The sequence below is a fragment of the Amphibalanus amphitrite genome, unplaced genomic scaffold (genome assembly GCF_019059575.1).
Source record: "Amphibalanus amphitrite isolate SeventyFive unplaced genomic scaffold, NRLGWU_Aamphi_draft 000172F_arrow, whole genome shotgun sequence".
In the NCBI taxonomy this organism is placed as follows: domain Eukaryota; kingdom Metazoa; phylum Arthropoda; class Thecostraca; order Balanomorpha; family Balanidae; genus Amphibalanus; species Amphibalanus amphitrite.
The window spans coordinates 791,936-816,855 of record NW_024881667.1 but is presented as its reverse complement, the minus strand read 5'-3'; the positions used below and the strand labels follow the sequence as shown (position 1 = coordinate 816,855).

Genomic DNA, 24,920 nt, shown 5'->3' with positions numbered 1-24,920 from the left:
GAGAAATTCATTTCAGCTTGCTTTATTTTCTAGCGTCTCGCACGTGCCAACTCCAAAATAATACTTCGGGCCATGAGCCTTTTGAAAAAAAATGGACTATAAGTACATTTATTTAACATCGATAGAGCACTCATTATCTTCAGACACCCAAGTCAATAGGTATTTACACTATATAACATTTGAAGAAGTCCTTTACTAAACTGTTCGAATGAATTAATTCCAACGTTGACGCTTTGATATAAGCAAACTATACGCAGCAGCTGGCATTATCAGTCGTGTGCACCTGTTTTGTTTATTGAGAATGCGTATCTTTATCTGTTTTCTCCATGTGTCTTCATTATCTCCGGGACTTTCTCGAGTCGCGCTTGTTTAATGCATCAACTTTCATGTGAAGGAGAGTCCTCAGCGTCATAGATGACCGTCGCTGCTTATCACCGAGGTCACTAGGCGACAAAACATTAACCCATCGCGACCGTTGGCCAGGAAGACGTCCGGATGCCCTCAAGCATCCCTGCACCGGAACGCAGCGTGTTTGTCAGTCTCGTTCAAAGAACACATCACAGCACGGTCAACAGTCGTGCTCGCTGTCATACACACAGACGAACATACACACAGCTTTGTGAAAACGAGTGACGCGGCGGTCGGCGACCTCCGCCGCCTTATCACAAACAGAAGCCAGCCTCGCTCGCGCGTCAAGGCCACACAATGCACCGACTGCAGGCTGACGGCGATTGACGGGGCTGGGTGCGCAGGGGCGACGCAACGAAACCGCAAACACACACTGTGAGGCTGAAACAACTCGATTGAAGCACTAAAACAAAGTTTGTTTACTGCATTCACTATCCAACTGGCAGAGTCCATTGATGCCAACTACACTGAGCGAGCTCTTTTCAAGAGGGTGAGTTATTTTCAACCCTGCAGTCCCGACTGCAAACACGGTCCAACCTTTTGCCGAACCTGTTTGCGCCCCTGTTTGCGCCCTTGAAGTCGGCTACGTCTGGCTGTGTCCGGTGTCAGCCGGATCGGTCCGGTTTTTGCTGGCAGAGTCCGTGACCTGGGCCGTCAGTATTGGGAGGTGCGCGAGGGAAGACGCTGCGGGCCGGCAGTGGCGACCGGCGCGACCGGGCGCAGATACGACGCGTCTGTGTTTGTGAGAGGTCCGCGCAGGCGAGGGATGTCGCCGGCAGTCTCGTGTCTAGTGGATTTCACAGCGCCGAACCGGAGGAAGAAACGGGTTAGGTTTCAGGAGTAAGTAGATGACTTCAAGTGACTTGAGAGGAAGGTTACCTAATGTGAATCGCCGCATCCAGTGTGATTTAGTAATTCTAACGTGTTTGAATGTACAAGACAAGATGTTGGTTGGTTCACTGCACTGGTGACATTTGTCGGGGAACACAGACGCCTCAATGGCGAGTTTTCATATTTGTGCACGTTGACGGGCACCGCTAAAACCCCTAATTTTTGTTACATTGCGGCGTATATGTAATATTTTGCAATGTGCTATTATGTTATATAACATCGATAATGTTGCGGTTCGTGGGTGGCCTGCAGCGGCCAGCAAAAAAGAAAATAAATAAATAAATAAATGAATGTATTTCTAGCCAATTTCCCAAAGAAGAGCTGCTTTGGAAACATCGCGTCCTATTGCAATTGTCACGACAGTTTTTGTCGGGACTGAGATGGTGCCATGCAAAACTTGCATTGTGTAACGACGCACCGCTTTACATAGGTATTATACGCTTTTACCTGCTAAGGTTGCCTCAACCATTGTCATGAGGCATTTAGCAGCCTTGCCTAAGATGCATCATAGTCAGGAGCCTGCCAATAATAGGGTTAACTCACCAAAAAAAAAGAAAATTAACGTCCGTATTTTACTATTTTCAGTGAGCTGACAGCGTATGACACGCTTACCTCTCCATCCGATTTTCAAACAAACGACGCCCTCGACGTGTCGCCGCGCCCGGCGGCGCTGCCCGAGGGGTCAGCAGAGACCGGCGACGGGTCGCTGACCTCATACCCGGCCCAGACGAGTGCGTGGATCACCAGGACGCCTCTCACAGCCACATGGCACCTGCCCAGCCTGCCGGCCGCCGGTCTGGGAGGTGGTGTGAGCGGAGAGGACCCAGCGGCCCAGACGTCTGGGTGAGTGGGTTTGGCTGCTGCTGGGTCAGTAGAATGGTGGGTGTTTACTAGAGGCAATTTGTTTGGTTATTGTGGTAGGTGGAATGACCAATGATTCACAGGCGTAGAACGCATATTTACTACGATTAACACGCCCAGTACTGCATATTGTGTAGAAGAAATAAAGATTTGATTTGACAAATAAAATGAAATAAAGATTCATTCATAGATTTGTAAACTACAGCCTAGAATGTCTTACAATTCAAATGTTGCCAGAACATTCAAGCGCGCTGCGCACTCACCACAACAATCCATGGAAGCCGCGCTCTTTCGCAGCGGCCCGATTAGTTTACACCCCATGACGTGAATGGTAAACACTGGACGGCAGCGGCGTACCCCGGTCGCTGAGGGAAGCGCAGACGGTGACGCATCACGCGCTGTCCTCATGTGCGCCTCCAGAACTGCCGGGGGTGATGAACCCCGCCGGACAATAACCGAGTGTCCCGCATTTCAACCGGTCTTAGATCGTCACATACGACTGATCTTTATGTGGTCATTGGGAGAGTGCAATGTTTGAAATAAGCATGACCACTTAGGTTGGATGCAGGCCAGTGGCGGCGCCACGAATTTTCGCCAGTGGGGGCAAGCTTGAGACTGACCCGACTGTTGTCTGATAACGCCGATCTGCAAAATCCATGAGCACATTGTCCCTAGATGTTGTCATTCAAAATTATTTTGGTTTTAGGTTTCATGCATAGGCGTATTGAGTTTAACCATTAACCCTCGCGGGCCCGGAAAGGGGGGGGGGCGTTTTTCGCCTCCCCTGGCGAATATTTGCGATACCTCACGAACGCTTAGGGATAGAAAGACGAAGCTTGCTGTACCTCATCCCCCATTAGTTTGACATCTTTTGAAGCAAAAAATTTGGACCTAGCCTCCTTGATAATGTCTCAGAGCCGATTTTTCTAGACTCCTGCACGGCAAACTTCGTCGTCACAGACGTGAACTTCAACCAGCTGCCAAAAATTGAGTTTTAGAGATAAAGACAAATTACGAGCACGGTTGTGTAGCATTTGACCCAGAAAAAATACTTAAGTAACTTTGGTGACCTGAGGTCAGAGGTCAGGGCAACGACCCCGAGCTGGGGCTTTAGTTTCTTTTTTTTCGCAAATAACTTCAACAAAAATGGTTCTGGAGCTACGGCAGTGGTACCTTCGCATTAGTCTTGTCGAGACGCGTCGAATGACATATATATTGTTTGGAAAAGGTCAAGTTTTATGTTGACCTCATGTGACCTCGAATGACATTTGGTTGATTTTTACACATGGAAGGTCATTTGTGATGATTTCGTAGCCGCTGATCACGATTCTTGGCCTCTGGCATCCATTTTGCTGTAAGCATTCATTTAGAGCCTCAGTATGGCAAAACATGTTTTAATTATTATGCCTGACTTGAATAGTGAAATAGCCTCTAGCAAGGATACTCTCTTGTGACTTTGACCTCGTAGCAGTCTTGTATCGTAAGCTTAAGCACAAATAGGGGTCCGCTAAGCTTGAAAACATATCAAAACATCTCGGAATTTAGTATACAAGATATAAGAAAAAGTGCAAAGTTTGTGGTCAATTTTGAGCATGATCGTGACCTTGAATTTGAATGTTATGCACATCATCGGAATCCACGGATTCTCTTCTTTTGTTCAACATCCCTTTTAGCCGATTTTATGCACCATGCCGTCCTCTGGAACACGTACTTTGAGACCACTACATTAATGCCGGTTTTTGCCTTTGACCTTGAATTCTGACCTTGAAAACTGACCTGAGGTCAAAAAGTTTCGGTGCTTTAGAATCTTCTCATAGATACTTTTCGTTTGGTACCATTTTTGTTTCAGTAGCTGCCTTATTAACGGAGTTAAACAGGGGGGGGGGGGAGGGCTACCCCGGGCTGCGGTGGTTAGGATTACCCCCGGGCCGCCCGGCCGAAATAAAACTATAAAACTAGATTGCGAGACACAAACCTGTGAAAACTACTGAAAACGTTATGTTGTTCGTTGAGATGTAAAATGGTGTGTTCCTCAAAACTATAGTCAGTACCTATTTCTCATTTTCCCCGTAGTACGTATATATGTGCGATTCTCTCACATACGATTGATATAGGTACGAGAATAAGCTCCATTAGGGCGACCCACATACAATTCCAGATAACCCGGGATATACATACCTATCACATTTTGTCATACCTCTCTGAGCTCAGTCTCAGTCTAAGGGTTCCCAAAAGAGGGTGATCTCTTCTCTGGCCGACTTTTGATAAACTGCTTCTCAACCTCCTCGAGATCAAGCTCTAGGGCAGCCTTTTGGTGAATGAAAATGAGTAGGAGAATGAGTGGGAGTACGAGATATGCGACAGACGGTCCGAGAACGAACGTTCTGCTGACGCACTTGATACGAGGACCGTCAAAAACAGGCGTACTATTATAACCGCCTATAATGAATGTTGCACCGGTCTTCTGTTCCCATACATCAGCCAAATTTTGTGGGGGCAAAAACATAGTCTTGCCCCCACGGCCTCCTGCCAGTGGGGGCAGTCTGCCCCCACTGCCCCCACGGTGGCGCCGCCCTTGATGCAGGCGTCCGAAAAGCTGAATTATGTGGTAATGTTTTAGCTTTCTAAAGGGGTTTGCATTGGTTGTTCTGTATTTAAGTGCCGTGGAAATTGGTATGACAATTATAATTTGCATGCAGGTTTCGTCACCAGTCACCAGCCTTCTCATTAGATTATGAAGCAGGATTGTTTGGATTCCATCTTCAGAGGTGAAAAAAGGTGTCAACTCTCCAACCGGTGTTGGAGACAGAGTCAATCCAATAAAGGAAGGTCGTCGGAGACACAACCACTTTGATACCTAACAATCTCGTTTCATTGTTGTCGTCAAATTCTTCTCGTTTTATTTGATGGACGCAAAAAATCAAATCATATTGAGTCTTAGTTCATTACGAGAACTTCATACTCCACAGCACAGAGCACTATATACACTATACAGTATACATAGACTGCCCCGGAGACACCGCACACAGAAGGTGGTGAGAAGGTGATGACTCCTAGAGCCGGGCGGAATCCATAAAGACGATTCTCTGTGACGCTTGCCGCGAAACTAGACCTTACGGCTGTCTCCGGAGACACGAAAAAATTTCAGTAGCGAAAACGCTAGCACAAACCCTGCGCACTTGTGACAACGCGGCGCAGCTTCTGAAAATACCGTTGGGATAGTAGCGCGACAGTGAAGTGTGCTTGAAGTGACGGAAGAGAGTGGTTGGATCTTAGGATCTACCTAGGTAAGAATAAAATAAGACAATGGTTGAGGTTGGGGAATAATTATCGAAGTTGAGGAATCAATAGGTACCTACTGAGGAAATATCGAACTTTTTAAACAAAAGTAACATATATTGTACAAAATCCCTTGTTAATGATTTTTATGATATAGTTGATGCAGAAACAGTCGTTTTCCTTTCATTTGTTTTATATTTCAGTTCAAAGTTCAGTTCTGATTGACTGATTTAGGAATGCATGTGAAGGTGGTACAATACATTGATTGCATTTTATTCTACAAATACTTCAAAAGGAAAACAAAAGACAAACCTGAAGTTTCTGTTGCTGATTGCACTTCTCTGTGAATTTCAAGAATTTTAGATTAAGTATTCATTAGAAGTTTTATTTAAGCTTGATGTTGTTTCTTATCCTAGCTGGTCCTAGCATCAGCCCATGATGTGTAAAACTTGTTTCTATGTACCCATTATACAAACCACATGGTTTGATATTTGCAGATTGAGGTGCACAGCCTCAATGCAAGCATTTGCATTTTGCAACAAGCATTTACCTATATTATTGAACCATTTCTGGACTTTCTGTTGGAAGTGAAGGGCAAATACTCCAAAGTCATCATTTTGATTTTACAAATATTAAATCTTTGTGGTCTATATCAAAGCACCCATTTTGCTGACACTATCAGGTAAGGACAGAGATCAGTCTAAATATGTGCATGCATCTCAATAATTTAAAACAATCCAAATCTTCATTGGTGCTTATATCAATGCAAATCTGCTATTTTCATTGGCTTATTCCCATGCCTTAGATTTCTGCATGGCAGAGCAAGCATTTATTCAAAGGTAATTATAGCTTTAAAATAGTAGGGATATGCGAGATGACGTTTTCATTATCAATGCATGACTTCATTCCAGTAGCCAAATCAGTCCCTTGCAGTTCTGCATTTCTCGACCTGCCAACGGTGGCCATGGCGGCTGGTAAGGCCCCGGTCCGGCAGTTGGCAGTAGCGCCACCTACACTGAAGGTCGGCGGATCCCGAGGCCACGGGCCGGCCTGGCCCGGCCGTGGCGGACGGGCCGGGGAGCGGGCGGCAGGGGGTGGGGAGGGGTATCCGGGGACGACGGGCAGCATTGCACTTTATAAACAAGGTTGGTATAAATAATTTGCCTGTAGTATCCGCGAGTCATTTTAAGGCAGGCGCGACGTTACCCAAATATGACTTGCTTTTAATTGGAGAGTTGGTAGGCAAATTAAGGCATTTGCGTGTTGCTCATTAACTAGCCCTCTGTTTGGAATAACACCCGGTAATGATGCCCACAAGTGCAGTGCTAGCCTGCTTTTTTGTCTGTTTTAGGTATACATAGAAATGATTGAACGCCCTGCTAACCTTAATTTGTTCGTAGGTAATTCTTACGATTTGCTTGAAGTACCGACCTCCGAAGGGATAGTCCTTTCGAAAGCTGATAATTGCGTCCGGCTTTTATTTTAGGAAAATAACACCCATTGTATTCATAAGCATTGCTGATTTAACAGCAAAGTAAGTTGAAAATTTCAATTACCTTGCCTTTGTGTAGATGAAGGAGAGCAGCCACTAGCACACACGTCTAGCCGATCCCCTCACAGCCTCCACACTGCTGCCCATTGCCCAAGGACCGACCGTAACATCTGTGTGCCATGAAATGGTACAACGGCGTCTTTTATCAGGCGGACCCCAATGCGAACGCCACGCGGACCGTCCGTAATCGAACGGTTGGTCCAGGACGACTGACGCAGGGCTTAGCTGATTTTGTCTGGTCTGACACAAGCTCTATAAGCATTGGTAAACCATCAGTTCAATCGTTTTGAGTTGACCTCGCGATTAAAGCATAAAGGCTAGCCATTAGTCTATCCCAGAAACAAATACACCCTTCGCATTTGTTCGCGGAATTCGTGGTAACTGCGGTTCAAAAGCATGGGAACACAGTATAAACATAACCAGTATTCCAATGGGTATTGTTGGGTCCAGATGGCAGAAAGATGGCAGAAAGTTTTTGAAGGTATAAAAGGAACACTCCCCCCAAAAGCAACTCCAAAATCCAAAATATTCTGTTTCCACTTTTTGAACTTTTTTCAGCTCTTGAAAATACTTCACCTTTTATCTAACAGAACTTGATTGAGTGTCTTTCAAAGCCAGAAAATTGTAGGGGTTGTATAAATAAGGGCTTCGTGTGCTGCTCAGCCAAAAAAGTTTACAATTTGCCTGGAGACAGAGCCAGTATGCCAGCTTATACAGTTGGAGACAGCGTAGACATTTTTTTCACCTCCGTCCATCTTCACTAGACATTTTAACCGTGCAATACGTTTTAGCACTGTTCCGGGTCTAGGGTCATGTTACCAGCAGTCGGTCAAAGGGTCAACTGAATACCAGCCATAAACACGACCCACTGACCCGTACTGTGCCACCCGGCGGTACAGATAACGAGTGTTGCTGTATTCAGGGGCCCTGTGGTGTCTGTGAGCGGTCCAAAGGGCACGGAATGAACTCCGTGGTACGATCCCATCCTGACCCCGCCTACCGCAGGAAGGTCAACAAAGGTGCAAGATTGCTGACAATCTATATGCCACCGTTTGAAAACTTGCAGACTTTTCAACACGGCAGCTAGACTCCGCCGCTTCTATCAGAACCCGGCTGTTGTTGTTGTTGTTGTTTGTTCCCTCCAGGTCGACCTCAGTCGACTGTAGCCTGACGGCTCTGCAGGGTCCTGAACGCGGCCGCCAGGGCCGCGACAACTCCGTCGCTCCGCACCTCTTCCCTGTTGGGTCTGATTGTCCCGGTGAGTCGCAGCCTGGCGCCCATCAGGGCCGGGCACTCGACCAGGACGTGGTACGGAGTATCCGCCGTCTCTCTGCACAGGGGGCAACGGGCACCCTGGCAGTCCACGTCTTCGCACTGCGGGCAGTGTCGCGACGGGTTCCGGCCGATTCGGTGGAGGTACTGGGCGGAGCCTGACCAGTGCCCCGCTCGCAACTGGTGCACATCCACCGCCTCCGCTCGATCCAGGTGTCTGACTGGTCCCGGCAGCTTCGCTCCCATGAGGCTGCGGTACCATCCGCGCGGCCAGTCGCTGACCCACTGGTCCCGCGCCGTCCTTGCCACCGCGCGGTACACCGTCATGGCGTCGACGGGGACTTCCTCTTGGTCCAGTGCTGAAGCTTGCTTCGCCAGCTCGTCCGCTCTCTCGTTCCCGGGCAGGCCGCAGTGGGAAGGTACCCACTGTAGGTAGGTACGCCTGCCGCGGGCCGCCAGCTGTTGAAGCGCCGCCCAGATTTCTCCTCCTATGAGGGTTGTTTGGGTAGAGGGGCCACCCCGGAGTGTCGCCAGAGCTGACTGGGAGTCCGTGCATATCACGATCGGCTCAGGAGGGAGGGTTTGTCGGTCCAGCAGGAACTTCAGCGCTTCTCTGAGGGCTACCATTTCAGCACGGTAGCTGGAGCAGACGTTCCCCGCCGGCACCGTGAGTAGGTGCTGCTGGCCGTCCGGGTCCTCGATGAAAACGCCAGCGCCGCCGTTTGTGATGCCTCCCTCCACCGAGCCGTCGGACCAAACCCAAGTCGCGCACTGTGGCAGACTACCTAGGTGACAGGTCGCCGCGTCTCTCTTCTGTGTGGGAGTCGCATTCAGTGGTAGTGGTCCCACGTCCAGGCTGATGGTGACCCCGCTCTTCACTTCCCACGGGGGGACGCTCGCCTGCGATACTGGGTCGATAGGGGGGCCGACACCGGCCGCCTCCCACATCTCTCGTCCCAGGGTTCTCCAGCCCGTCACGGATCTTAGACGGGCCGGGGCGTCCGACGCGGCTACTCGATGGAGCGGCTCCTCCGGGGGGAGCGCAGTCGCCTTGGCCAGGAAACGCGCAGCCAGTGTCCTTCTCCTCACCGATACCGGGAGAAGGCCCGCTTCCGCCATGAGCGCGTCCGACGGAGTGCTGCGAGTGCACCCCGTGACGACTCTCGCCGCTGCTCTCATTTCCCTCTCCAGAAGTTCCACGTGGGAGGGCGGCGTGGCAGGAAGCCAGGCTGCTGCGGCATGCTCCAGGGCTCCTCGGACATAGCCGCTGGCTACTGTCCGGAGCAGGTCCTCCTCGAGGCCCCAGGAGCGTCCGGACAGCTGACGCAGCTGCGCGATGCGTGGGCGGACCTTCTTCCTCAGCTTATGGCAGTGGGGGCCGAAGTGGAGCAGACGGTCTAACTGCACGCCGAGTAGGCTGATGGAGTCCGTGGCTGACACTGTCTTCCCCGCCATCTTAATCTGGCAGTCGACTGCGTCGCGGTGCCACTGTGACAACACCAGCATCTGGGTCTTCTCAGCTGCAACGACCATCTTCGACTTCTTTGCCCAGGCGAGAAGGGCGTCTGCAGCCCTCTGGGCCCTGTCCTTGGCTAGGGCCCTGTCCTGGGCCCTGTCAGAACCCGGCTCGGCTTTCCGCTCACCCCTTGCCGGGTCAGGTCACGTGACCGGTGGCCGCCGGTGGTCCGGTGCGGGTCACCGACCAATCAACGGCCGCCACGAGCACGCAGCCCAGGCGGCCGCCCAGGCCAAGGACAGCGGTCTGCAGCGGGCGGGGACATGATAGAGGACTTCCGTCGCTCCTTCAACACCATGTGCACACTCTGACAATATGTGCTGACAAACTGACCGAGACAGACACCGCTGTCATACAGTTGACATACATACATACATACATACATACATACATATGTTACAGGCAAAGTGAAAACTCGGGCATTTTGCAAAATGCCTAGGCAATTTGCAAAATGCCTGACCCGCCAGGCATTTTGCAAAATGCCTGGGAGTGGGTTTTCATATATTCCACCGTTTTTGTTGACTACAGGCGTTGATCATAAACGTTCCACTGTGACTGACCCCACAACACATTTCTCATGTGTTGTGGGCACATGTGACACATTCCACGGTCACGAATACAGGGTGTCACGAAATTGTTGCGAGATGTTGTGCTTGTGTCCCGAAATGTATTGCATCGTAGTTGCGTTAGTGCTCTCCAGCACCTGGCTGACAAGTTATCAGCGGCCACATGGTCTGTCCCCGCGGCACCTGGTGAAGCTCAAATAGGCCTCTGTAGCCCATCATGCCCCAAACGAGAATCCCCAGTGCCCAGTGAGTGCTTCACCGTCTCGACGGTGCAGCGCCTCTGAGCTGCTGTTGGCCCAGAACTGCTTGTCTGGACGGTTAGTGACTAAGAAGAGCTCTAATAGCCGTTTTCACGACGGGCTATCCGGCGAGTGCACCTAATTTGACCAAATCTGCACCTAATCTCTTTTACAGCAAATATATTTATTTTATGAATTTATTTCAGTGTTTTAACCGATGATGCTCTCTGATAATACGACAAAGGAGGCATATAAGCAATTAGTACCTACAACCCTAGCTGATAGCTACTAAGAGACACTGAAGTCTGAACCTCATTTGACCAAATATGCACTTAATCTGCACCAGATGTTAACCAAATGTGTACCAGATGGCCGTCGTGAAAACGGCTAATATCGCCTCACGGCCTCATCATTAAAAAGTCTGAATCTCTAGTCCTGAATGGTCCAGATTTGGTGGGTTTTGTCGAAATCCAGCTGCACCACTAATGGATGACGATAAGTCAGGGTTGCAGCCTGATGTTGAGCGGCTTCAGCTTCATGGTAAAATCTTCAGATACCGGGGGATGGCCGATTTAGATGCCCTGGTGCCGGACCCGTTCAAATTACATCCATTCAGCACTCAGGAGGGGCATGGAGGGACAAGACCGCGTCAAACGCGTATCAAGTTCGTGACACTCTGAATACCTACGTGTCGAGAAGGAGCCAACGCTGAATGGACATGAGCCACCGTCTCCGTACCTTTCGTATAGGTATACGGAGTTGTAGCCATAAAAGCTGCGATGTCCAGTATTCTGCCCTCGTGGGCAACTGTTCCGGCAGAGACGATTGATAATGTACGTAAACGTGTAACAACCAAATTTTCGCAAATTGGAAGAGTATTCTTTTCTGATCAATATCCACCCTGCATAGTATTTTCAAAAAGCCACCAAGAGCTCTTAGAAACAGTACAATCATCGTACCGAGCGCATGTTTACCCACGAAACCACGCCCGGTGCTCGGCACCCGACGGCCGCTGGGGCTCAGTGACCTGAACTCGGCTGCGCTACCCGGAGAACGCAGTGTCCCCTCGCTTGGTGCGCATTGACAGCAATGAACTTTTGTAAGCGGCAGTTACAAATGATGCTTACCTATACATCGTCGCTAGTGCGAGTTTGATGCCAGGCATTTTGCAAAATGGCTGGGAAAATATTTCAGGCAGTTTGCAAAATGCCTGGTGGGTCAGGTAGTTTGCAAACTGCCTGGGCATTTTGCAAAATGCCTGGCCGGTCAGGCATTTTGCAAATTGCCTAGGCATTTTGCAAAATGCCCGAGTTTTCACTTTGCCTGTAACACATACATACATAAAGGTTTATTTGACCACGTGACAGTCAACGACTGGTAAAAAGGCCGTACATGAGCTCCTGTGCAATGGTGGCACCACATGAAGAAGTGAGAAGCATCACAAAAATTAAAAACACAGTGCATTTCAAAAGAGCTCCGAGCATATCTACGTGGGGATCACATCCTGTTCATTAGATCTACATATGAGTACAGGCACAGTGGACTTTTTATACCGCTCAGTTTTGGCCCGCGGTACGACAAGCTTTCGCTGCCGGCGCAGAGGGCGCCTCACATTTGCCAGCTGCTCGCCCGGGTACAGTGGGTGGACGGGGTTGGCGAGGATGTCGGCCGCCAGCTTGCAGAGGGCAGCATCGCGACGCTCACTCAGCGTCTCGAGGTTGAGGAGCTGGCAGGCAGAGGCGTAGTCGGTGTAGATTTCGTATCCTATCATGATTTTGCAAGCTCTTTTCTGGACTTGCTCGATTGCTTGTGCTTGTTGCTGTGTCAGTCCCGTGTGCCACAGCTGAGAGTAGTATTCCAGACACGGACGAATGAAGCTAATGTAGATGGCGCGGATATCGCTCAGATCTGCATGGAACTGACGGAGGACTGTGAGCATGAACAGCCTGCGTGAGGCGTTTTTTTTTGTGATATGATTTGTATTTGCCGTCCGCTTTAGGTCAGAAGTAGTATAAACGCCGAGAAGTTTCATGGTAGGGACGATAGGTACTGGTTCGTTGTTAACCCTATTAGTGGCAGGCTCCTGGCTACCCCTATTAGTGGCAGGGGGGGGGGCTGTTTACGACCCCCCTTGATATCTCGAGATCTAACGGGCCGATTTTCAAAATTCAAACGGCATTCGATTTGGCTCAACGTGATCTACATTTCTAAAAAAGAAAAATTAAAAATGTCAATAGGGGGGGGGGGGTAGAGGGGGGTAAAAACGGGCAAATTGCAGATACATTTTAGACTGTTTATCACGGCCAGGTTTCTGAACCAATCTTAACGCAACTTTTGCCGATCGATAGAGAATGAACCAGGAATTCACATGGATCCTAAAAATATGCATTTTCAAAAATCATAGGCGGATACAGATCATTGAGATTGGGGGTACACAAAAAGCATAGTAAATAAGGTTTTTGTTGGTACTGTTTCTAAAAAGGGTGGTAATGGTCTTGTTATGTTACAATTTTCTTATGAGAGAACGACTACAATTGTATTGGTCATGCATAGGCGGTGTCAGGGCACCTATGTTGGGAGGTAAAACATAACCCCCCTTTTTGGACGCCTGGATCCGCCTATTATAGCAAAAACGTGTCAAAGGAGGATGCACAATAACTTTGTATATGTTATCACATGATAGCTTTCATTCACTGTTCGTAAAACTGCAGGTGCAGCATCGTGATCTTCGCCCGAATGACTCGCTTCACGAATAGGACCCCCAATTCCCAGTGCTCTGGAGCCGCCCCTGGTAAAGTTATGAACTTGAAATTTTCAGGGAATGTGCCTAATTTAGTTTTAGGAAAAGTCAGAAAATTTCTGCATCGTAGCTTCAGCGGTTTCGGAGATATTCCCGAAAAACCTGAGGGGTGGATGAAAACAACCCCCCCCCCCCTGCCACTAATAGGGTTAAGGGTTACTGCGCCGTCCATATCCGTGTTGTGAGAGAAGTTGCAAATGAGCATATGACACTTTTTTCCGTTGATAGAGTGGATGCGGCCGTCTGGACTCTCTGGAGAACAATGTTTGCGTCTCTTGCAGGTGACAGGATGCCGATACTGAGGTCGTCCACATACTTCCACCGATGATCTTCGGTAACATAGCAGTCATTTATATGAGCCAAAAATGCAATCGGGGCGATTTTGTCCCTTGGGGCGTTCCACACGTGGTAGTGAGCTCTGTTGAGACAGGATTCGAGCCACCAAGTCGAACGACCTGTTTCCGGTTGTTGAGGAAGCTGGCTTCTGTATAGGCACGGTGGATGGACGAACTTGCTGGTCAAGTAGCTTCCTGAGCACGACAGTTGATATTCTATGACGCAGGCACAGTGACAATGTCGCCACCCTCGTGAATGTACATTCGTCAATCAGGAACGGGTTGATCCGATAGGGACTCTTTATCCACCAATTACCAAGGCCTCAGCGCTGCTAGCCGCCGCCTAGTACTGGTAGACTGTGCCGCATGGCTTGAGTGCTGAGCGGCACAGTCTATCCAGTATCCACGCCGTTTGGCACAGGCTTGGGTCGCCGGGTGACTTTCACCCCCAATTTCGTGATCTGAGCTCATGGCTCAGACAGACACCTCTGTCACTCACCCGACTAAAGACGTAGACACCGTGTCAGCGTCACCACTTGTGTGCTCCCGAGCCCCGGCCCCAGGTGTGACGGTGCCGCCCCCTGTGCCCTCTCCGGCAGGTGGTGGGACCGCAAGGTGTCGTCCATGTATGTCTCGGCTCCACTGACGGTGCTGCCCTCTGTGCAGTGTCAGGACGCCGTCGATATTATGCTGGAGGAGGGCCTCGACCAGCTGCCCGTGGTCAGCCAGCCGGGGTGAGTGCTCTACCCGGCCACCTCGGTCACTTCACAACGGCTTTTTATATAAAGCTACTAAAAGACGTCCAATTTATATTCCAAGCAAGTAGTTAAGGTACATTATTTCAATAGAAAAACACAATTCTAGCGAACACCTACTGTTTAGCCTTCGCTTGGATAGGCATAGCCACATTTAGCGACGCTTTATACAGCCGTTTTATACACATGGAGTTTTATAATAAGAGCGTTAACCCGCGCCCTGCTGGGGGGGGGGTGTTTGAACACCCCCCCTTGTGGTTTTTCGCAAATATCTCAAAAACGGCGGCGCGGAGCGCCGCCGTTTTTGGTACACCTTATCATACATCAATTCTACACATGTTGTGAAAATTTCAGACCAAGGTCATGCAAGGTCAGGTCACCAGGTCACTTGAAGTGACCTTACCTCATAAAAAGTTTCAATGTCTGTCATAGCTACACCAAGTGACCGATCGCTTTGAAACTTTCAGCGATTGCTAAGAGCAATAGCATGTACAAAATGTATATCATAGAATTTTGATATCGATGACCTAAGGTCAGGTCAATTTTGCGACCTCCCCATTATAAGTCAATGGGAGAAAATTGAAATGCGCCTCTTTTGGACGAAAGACATTATAAACACTCCCAAACACTGAATTACAAGTGGTTTAGACACACTGAACATGAAAATGGTGTCCGTGACCCCTGTTCCCAGCCAGCAATTCGCTTGGGCTGAACTGTGGCAAACGTCGGGCAGCTTGGGCTTAGCTTGGGTTTGCCCACTTTGATCAAAACCAATGTATTTTTTACTAGGGCTGAGCTGGGGCATGCCGCAGCTATGCCCACGTGCGGATAGCAGTAGCTCAGCCCGACATCTGCCCGCGCATCCAAAACAGGCTTAACTTGGGCGGAGCGCGGGCTGATCAAGCTGGCTGTGTCCTTCGGCTAACTGGAGTAAAGCCGGAGTTTAGCCATACTTGTTCGGCTGTTCGCGCATGCGCAGTTCTGCGCCAATCATGTGCAGCGTTTGTGACAGTCTGCGCGCTGTGCGACGAAACGACACACCGGTGTTGGGGCATTTGGTGGTTGATGTTTGGGCGCGTGTGACAGCGGGAAGAAGGGATAGTGCTCATTGCTCTTATCAAGTGGACTGGCATGGAGTTTTACGGTAGGTAATTGTATTGAATGGTGCGCTTGATCGTATGTAAACGTCATTATTTTGACTGAGTTTCACGCCATCAAACATGAAGCTGAATAGCTGTTCAGCCTGGCGACTTATACCCTCGCTCAGAAAAGCCGCATTCCGTGCCTTTATATATATCTTTGTGAAATACCAGCACTTCTGAACCAGGAAAATGAAATACAAAACACAAATATTTGTCTACTTATCACCGAGCACGCTCATTCTCTGTCCGCGTTGAAAAATTCGAATGAACATTTTATACGGATCAATGAGAAGTGCTGTTACAGTATTAATGCAACAATAAGTTATTTTTCAAGCAAACATGCATTGTAAATTAAACCAATTGATCTCTTTTTCAGGTACGTACCATTAGAGCAAATGGTTCCAAAAAATGGAATAGTTATACAAACCAGGACCGGGTGGACGCCGCTGTCGCCCTCGCCAAGTGGTTTAGCGGAAACTGCCTGCTTATAATTAAGTAGGTTTACCTACATATACGGAAACTGCGCCGAAAGCTGGCCGACCACCTACTGCAGATGTGTGTGTGTGTGTGTGGAGGAGCCAGACGCCTCCAAAGCTCCCATTCACCAGAGTGAAGTTCTTTATAAACGATTGTTTGCTAATTGCTTTATGTCTTATGAGCGATTACTTGCTGTCCTTACTTTATGCTTTCGGTTAAGTGTTCAATCAAGTATTATGAACGCCGAACGGGGAGGGAGGCTAGCGGGTCTTGTGATTGATTTATAGTTTTGATGGCGCTTTTTCATGACTCATGACATATTATTGAGCTGCAGTTTGCAGTCCACTGTTTCATGTATTTGTGTTTCATTTGACGTGTCTGTAGTCGTTTGAAATAAACATTCAATCAAAGTCAACCACTACTTTCCTTTCGCAATGCTCGATGACCGGTTAACAGAGCATATGAGTGACCGTAGCAATTTTAAATATGCATTAAAACCACACAACCTGCTGAAAGTGCATTGCCTGCTCCTTGCTACTTGATCCAGTGTGAAGCAAAAGCAAGATGAAGTCAAGTCGAGACTTGAGAAAACAGGAGCCGTCACTCGAGCCGAACCCGAGCAAAGCCACAGCAGTTTGCAATGTATAAACCCCATTCACTTCTATGGCTTAAGTCGGGATAGACAGGGCACACAGAGTGGGCTTGCCGGAGTTCAGCCCGCTCGGGCCCAGAGTAATCTCCATTATATAAATGGATTCACTGCTCGGGCTTAAATCGGGCTAACGCCAATCGTCGCTCAACTAGGGCTAAACTATGGCTGCCCGGAGCTCGCAGAGCGGGCATACCTCCGGCAGAGCATGGGCTTTAGTCGGCGTTTCTGTGTCATACGCCGACTTTAGCCCAAGCCCTAGCCGACTTTAGCCCGACTAAAAATCTCGGGCAATCCGCACTTGAGCCTGCTTGGGCCCGGAGCAAAATTGCTGGCTGGGTTTATGCCCTGAGGTCATCTTAGGTCACGAATAGTATCTAACAGTTTTTCGCAAATAACTTTTGATAGAGGCATGCTAGAGCGATGAAAACGCCTTAGATGTGTTCAGCTCGACGATACCGATCGACTGATATGCAACATGACCCTTTCCGGTCAGGTCATGACCTTGACCTGAGGTCAAATTTTCAAGTTGACCTTTCAAGGTCAAATTATAGTTTATTCGATGCGTCTTGACGAGAGGAACACGATGCCGGCAAAAGTAAGCTCGTACAAGGCTTGAGTCAAAAGTTATTGCAGAAAAACTGTTTCCGAAAAATCGGCTATTTTTGCAGTTTTTGCCCCCTGCAGGCAAAACCGTTGACGTTAGGTCAAATCTGAGAGAATTTCTTAGAAAGGGCGTTAATAGGGCTATCGAATGCGCTTTTCCGGGGCGCTGTAGGTTTATTGGTTCCCGAGTTATGCGCTGGCTTCTTGGAAATTGTCGACATTCGACCTTGAAATCGGCGAAATTTTGCCTTCAATGACCTCTGGTGACCTGACCTTTGACCTGACCAAAAAATTGACCGAAGTGATTTCCTCATTATTTTTGACGCTCTTTCGAACGCCGCCTTCCGCGTGTCGCTACGTGGCCCAGGAGCCGAGTTAGAAGGGGGAGGGGTGTTCAAACACCCCCCCCCCCCAGCAGGGCGTGGAAATCCAGGACCCCCAGCCGGGCGCGGGTTAATTTATTTATCCAATTCTTGTGTTAACCCTCGCCCATATTGGTGTTTTGCCAGCCGCGAACGTATAGGGGGGGGGGGGGTCCGTTGAACCTCTCCCAGACGGGCAGCCGGCCGGCTGGGCAGTTGCCAGGTGTCAATCAGTACGGGTCCTGCCGGGTATTCGTAGTACGTGTCAACCACCTCTGACAGCTTCGTAACATGTTACGAAGGCATCAAATCTATGTGCTTCGTAAATGTTCAAATGGTTGATAAATTCGAATTCAGCTCCAAAAACTAGCTTAGAAACATGTAAACTCGAAATAGTTAACCGAGGTCATCAAAGGTCAATGGCCTGACCTGACCTTCAGGTGACCTTGACATCCACCCTAATGCTTGGGACCAACATCATATCACATGTTTGAACGCTTGAAGCCACAAAAAGGCTGCAAGCGCGCGGCTGATGCGAGCCGACATACGCCGAATCGCGATTCCGGCCAAACATGGTTTCGAAAAGTAGGTCACAGGTCAAAGGTCATTTGGGTCAGGGTCATGAAATTTTCAGGGTAGGTGTAGACTTGATTAACGCGAGGGTAGTGAAATTTAGTCGCGATCGGCCGCTGCTTTTTGCCGCGAGTTAGTCGCGAAAAAAACGAGGGGGGCCCGTTCGACCTCCCCCCTTACCGGGCGAGGGTTAATACCAAAAGATCACCAAAAAATCAAAGAACCCACTTAAAGACGAGGTCGAAGTCAAACCGATCCGTACTTACATGCACGGCTACATTACGTTCTTTGTGGCGTCTTTGCTGTCCTACCGACTCTGTAACTCTACCCTTCTGAGCACCGAACACTTGTTGACCTTCCCTCGCCTTCCGTGGAACATGGAAGATCATACTCCAAGGTACTGCCGAAAAGCTTCGTGAGGATGACAATGAACATTCCAAGCATTGTTTTTTTTTCGACACAGCAGCTGCAATGCGGAATTTATTTACCTGTTGACATGCAGGTATGTCAGGCGCTATCACTAAGTGCTTTCACACTACTGTGGCTCAAGACCGTTTAGTAATACCTGAAAAATGAAAATCAATTAACTAACGGCGAAACGTTTACATGCCACATTTCTCCTCTACACACAAACAAACAATCGAGCAGACAAACAGACACGTTGATCAGCCCAAGCCGAAAAGTAGGCTTATTTAATTTTGTTTGTGAATAGTTCCCTATAGCTAGGCTCGCGTGGTTTGGGCATTCCGTGATGAGTTATCTCATCCCGCTGTGACACCGTGCCTTTCTGCTCCACAGGGAGCTGCTTGGTATTGTGACTCTGAGGTCACTGATGACGTCACTAGCCGTCCAAAGGTCGCTGCCGTCCACACCAGTCGGAGAGGTAAGTGAAGTACTCGTATGTGAGGGCTCTGTATTGAGCTACAATAGAGCGCTTAACCCGCGCCCTGGTGGGGTCTGTTTATAACGCGACCTGGTGGGGGGGGCTATTTTTTGCACCCCCCCCCCTCGTATCTCCGAAATTACTGGACGGATCCGCAAAATTCAAACGGTGTTCGAAAGGCCTGTCAAATTTGTCGAAGGAAACCAAATTTCATTGACCTCGGGGTCACCGATGACGTCACAGGTCAGGTCAAAGATGAAATGCTTCACCGTTCACGGGTCTTCTAGGGCAGTGGTCGGCAGGTCATTCGGGGTTGTGCCCCCTTTTTAGGCGCCAGGCAGGGCCATTACCCCCACCTACCTGACCCCATTGCTGACACAACCAAGTTTAGGCACTGAAATTCCATACCTTCTGGAACTCTTTGGGTATTTCTGCATTTCCGATGCATCAAATTTAAAACATGACACTTCCTCCACAAAACATTTAATATATCCCATTTAACCCTCGTACATAAAGGGGCGGCCGGTGGTTTTTCGTAAAAGCTCACGTAAAAGCCGTTGGATCACGACCAAATTGTACCCTCGAGCCAATCATTTTTTTTTTATTTACCTGCCCGGGAAAACCTGAGGCCAGTTTTACCAACAGAAAAATAACCGCCTGCCGGAGTTTTTGCCTAAAAACCGCTTCACATACGCGATGCACGATGAGCATGTAAGTGGATAGGGTTTTATCGTATGTGAAGCGGTCTTTAGGCGCAAAACTCCGGCAGGCAGCTATTTTTCTGTCGGCAAAACTGGCCTCTGGACCCATAATGATTATTGGCTGATGAGCTTTTTCTGGAGATCATCTTGAGCCATAAAATCTCACTTCAAGAAGTTATAGCGGGTCCCGATTTTCTCGACACTTGTCTTTGACCTCCTGAATGAGACGAAATGACAAAGGACCTTAAAAATGGGCAGCAGCGGCTTCCTATAGTCACGGGTAATACGCTGTTTTTTTATGCACAGCTCCATCTCAGAGTCCGAGAGGCTGCGGGGGTCCGATCGACTTCTCCCCCTTACGTTAGCGGCTGTGGAAACGCCAACAGACGGGCGACGGTTAAAAATTGCAGCTGCTTTTGTACGACTGTGCGGAGCCGCGGTGAGATGGTGAAGCGAGCAGCTACGTGAAAATTGGTATCTAATCAATGTGTGCTATGCCTTTGACCTAGGCTAATCTTTGAACCCTGGGATGCAACGATGGTTCCATCAATGGAGCCACTAACTCTGAAAAGCTAGGTTTTCTCAGAATCCCTCATTACCCCCACCGAAAGGGCTCCATTACCCCCAAAGGGGCATGCCCCACCATTTGCCGACCCCTGTTCTAGGGAATGCGCTATAACACCGAGGAAAACGCATTTTGTCGAGAATCAGCGATAGGGCGTCAGTTGCCTAGTAGATATGTTGCTATAAGAGGTCACTGACAATACCAGTTCAGGTCACAGGTCAGGTCACCAAGGGTCACAGGTCAGGTCACATGAGCCCAACTTTACTAAGGTTGTGTGATGCATGTTTTATGGCCAATTTTTCATTTCCAACTCAATGGTGTTGGTTATAAGACTATCAGGTACGGCTTAGGTCACTTTCTGGTGAAGTGCAGGTCAAGGTCAGGTCTAGTTCAGGCCAAAAAAGGTCAAATTTTAAAGTTGATAGTTTTGCATAAAATGGGTATTGATTCAATGCAGCTCGTCACGGGGAGTCTAATGGTGGTCTTTGTTTTGCGCTACGGGGTCTAGAATTGCTAAAAATTGAGTTTGAAAATTTGACGTCATCAATTTTGAACAGTTTTTTCGCTATAGCTTCGCCAAAAAAAGAGGTATCAATCTCAAATTTGGTATGTGGATGGAAGGCGGTAAGGACTATCACAAATATTGGAAGGCGGTAAGGACTATCACAAATATTCCGGTTTTTGTGAAAGTCAATTTTTTTTGGATTTTTCGATTATCATATCAAAAAAAAATTATTTTTTGATTTTTGGGGGTCAAAATCTAAAAATTTCAAAAATCCGAGATGGCAGTTTTGTAGCCCTGTCTATTCTACAGCTTTTATGTATTTATCATTTTTCTGTATGTGCAAAGCTATAGGCCTGACAGCTCTTCCCGCGAAACCCTTTTTGGGTCGAAAACGGCAGAACATGACGTCACTCTGACAACATGACGTCACTCTGACGTCATTTCCGGCCAACCTATCTTAGCCTTTGGAAAAATTTTTGGTCACAATGTGTAAAATTGATGTCCGGAAGGGTACTGAGAGTTTGGTGACGATCGGCGGAGCGGTTCTGGAGATATATCGAAAAGTCTGGAGGGGGGGGGGGGGGCAAAAAATAGCCCCCCACCAGGTCGCGGGTTAAAGGGACAGTATCACCATTTTGATGAAATTTGACATTGCATAGGCCCCACCTTTCTGGTCCGGGAACTGAAGACCGATCCTCGAAGCTCCACACCGTTATCCCGCTATCGCCGCTCAAAGTACGAAAGGTGTACTACACTTTGAATCGTGCTTCACTATCTTCACTGTTTAAATGTTTGCGCCGTTTTGAATTGACCGCCAGTAATAAAACTTTTACCCTGGTCATTTCATCAAATTTTATAAAGCCAAAACGTTTTTCGCACTTATTCATCACCGTTAAATTCATTAAATAGTCGTAGACAATTTCCGCTGTTACCTTCGGATTCTAGCGGCTCAACAAAGGAATTCCTCCAGCTTGAATCACAATCTCCCTCCAATGTATGACGTATATGTATGACGTCATCTGATCTGCTAAAAGTACTTCACATTTGCTTCAAGTACGAGAATATTGTCACGTGATATCTTCTGGGCAATACCTAATGCTGCCTTTTCCTAACGGCAACTCAATCAGAGGAGCGGCCGCGTAAGCGTAGCGTCAATAATGTATTATCTGCGCCAGTTCTGTAGTAACTTCGCAGGCTTCCAAAGTGGCGGCCATGCTTGTAGTGGTGGTTCGCTCATGAAAATTACTCGCTCATGAAAAAATATTTTTCACCGAGTTCGGTCCTCAAACTATGCTTTTCTGATTCAGAAAAATAAGAAATGCTAGTAAAAAAAAAATCAGCTCCATACATTGATTTTTTTTCGATGATACTGTCCCTTTAATCGCCGTCACCATTGTTTGGCTTTTCTCGCCAATCCCGACGAAGAGAGGTGCAAAGTTACAATTTTTTGCACCTTCGACTGCAATTTGTGTTGCTACCTTTATGTCAGCTTTCATTTGCATGACTACTTTAAGCTTTATTGCGTGATTTTGATGATGCTTATGTAGGTAATTTTTCTCTTGGACAATTTGGGCGACGTTCGAAAACTGCCTTGGCACATGTGTTCAATAGCCACTGTCTGTTCCCAATAAACCTTCGAAAATTGCAGTAGAAATTAGCAGTACTCAAAACTGAACATCTATGCCTAATTCTTACTCAAATCTTTGCTTTCAGTCGAATGAGCCAGGCATGTTTCGAAGCATCACAGCATCACATGTTTCGAAGCATCAAGCTCAAGTTTCCTTGGTCACGTTTCCGATTCGGTTCGATTCAATACTACTTTCAACGGCTGTCGAATATGGATGTCCGCTTTGTAATTGGCGCTACAACCGGATTAACCTTGAGAACACCAGCTCGCCACTGTTTTGTTCAATTCCAGGCGCGTTGGGATAGGAAGCAATACCAATCCCATGAGCCGTGCGATTCCGTGTTTCGGCTTAATCGTTGATCGCTACTTGTTCGTACGCTCCTTACACGCCGTAATAAGATTTATCATCGCCGCATGCCCCGCTCACTTAGCATGTACGACACGCAACCACTGTACGGTATAATCGTTCACTTTCCCTGACATGCACCCAGCTGTTTGCCTAAGCTCCGGTCCAACCTTTTTCTGAGGCGCATTCTTGTCGCGCCAGTGTCTGTGGCCTGCTCGTCGTCCGGCTATCAGTATGATCGGTCTGTCAGCCGGATATGGCCGCTGACCGTGGCCGTGTGTTCCTCAGGTGATGTGCCGCGATCTGTGCACTCTGTCGCGTGATCACACACTGCTCGAGCTGTCAAAAAAGCTGCAGCTCCACGGCTGTGCGCTGATTGTGCACAGCCAGCGGCGTGGTGAGTACCGGCCTCGTCACCTCCCAACATGGCGCGCGCGCCGCGGCGAACGGCAGCGGGCGACTAACGGGCAGGGCTGAACTCGAGTTCATGGTACTTGTTGTCAGGCCGACAAAGGTATCAGACGCGCCAATCAGTGTGGAATGTTGTCCATGTGGCCTTGGCTTTACCAAACGGGACTTTTCAGAGGTGTGCATCCTTTTCGAGTGGCATTTTGGATGGACTCTGTGACTTTGCCAGACTTTTCGTTTCCCCACGTTGCAATTACGCTGTAACTACCAAAAGGAGGATGTGGATTTTTACAGTTTCGCTAGGATTGCCAGCTCATTGAAGACCAAATATAGAACCGTTTGAAGCATCAGTAAAAAGACTGGGGTGTTAATTATAGCTTTTGAAAAAAGACATGTTGACATTGTCTTTTTAACAGGTTAACTAAGGAAACTAGATACTGATTTCATTTTTAATTGTACTTTGCATTGCAACAACACAAGCCTTATTAACTTCGTCTTTATCGCCATGCTTTTCATTTTGTCTTTAATGAATCACGAAACGTGCGATACGCCTCCAGTATTATGATTAAATATTTAAACGTCCCTTTTCTGAAAATGGTCGGCAAACAATGTCCAGATACCTATCTGCCAGTACACTTTAGCACAGCCGTGGTTCAATGCTGCAATGGAATGACTATGACATTATATTGTGCCTTATTACACATTGTGTATCGCGTCTTGACTACAAATATGCATGACTGACAAGAACCGTTCTTTTTCAGTGACGGAGCAGGGGAAGGTAGCAAATAAGATGGTCGTGATTGGTTTGGTGACCCCGACCGACCTACTGGGGTACATCGTAAGGACCAGCCTATCGGTGTAGTGACCTGACCTGTGACCCGACCTGTGACCTCGACCGAATCGACTGGAAGAACAGAAGTTTTTACCGTCATGGACATCGGAAAGTCATTTCGATCGCTGCCGGCTGCATAATTCAGTGTTTTAAACTGATGTATTTGTGACTTGATCATGTTGAGTAATAATAATATGGCAACATAAGCTACGAGACTTCTTGCTGTTGGAACATTTATGAGAAGTGCGCAAGAAAAGGATAAGTCGAGAAACAGCCCTCAGCTATATGATATGGTCATTGAAGCGTCATATTCCGAACGTGAATTGGCTGGTATGATAGTGTCAACACTTATACGACCCGAATAGGAACCACAGTTCTTTTGGAATTATTTCCATTCACTCCGCAACGTTGCCTGTTGCGTGGCGCTCTAATATACGAGCAAACTGCTTCCGAAGAGGGGACTGTCAACTCATAAATGAGCGTTTGGTCACTTTGTGGTCCACGGCAACCACAGGCGCGGCAAGGTCAATAATTATTTAACTGCCCCCAGTTTTATGGTTTTGTTAGATTTGGGAGACAACATTAATCCTGACCCAGCCAAGTGCCCGGGCCAATTACCCCCGACCTCTAACAGATGCTCTGAAAAGCTATCGAAAAAGTTGTTCATTTTTATAGATCATATCATGTAAACAAATATCAAACAATATGTATATGAGGCAGAGCTGGGTTTCAGTTACCACCTCAACCCGTGGTCCTTATTTGTTTTCACA

General features: G+C 48.1%; 1 protein-coding gene across 1 annotated transcript; it reads left to right on the top strand.

Annotated features, from left to right (window-relative positions):
* The first annotated feature begins 1,062 nt into the window (after positions 1–1,062).
* Positions 1,063–24,356, top strand: LOC122383740 (cystathionine beta-synthase-like). Its single transcript, XM_043370473.1, has 6 exons — positions 1,063–1,248; positions 1,885–2,142; positions 14,319–14,453; positions 19,082–19,166; positions 23,199–23,307; positions 24,080–24,356. The coding sequence occupies exons 1-6, from the start codon at positions 1,175–1,177 to the stop codon at positions 24,178–24,180; spliced, it is 762 nt and encodes a 253-aa protein (XP_043226408.1). The 5' UTR covers positions 1,063–1,174; the 3' UTR covers positions 24,181–24,356.
* The last annotated feature ends 564 nt before the right edge of the window (positions 24,357–24,920 follow it).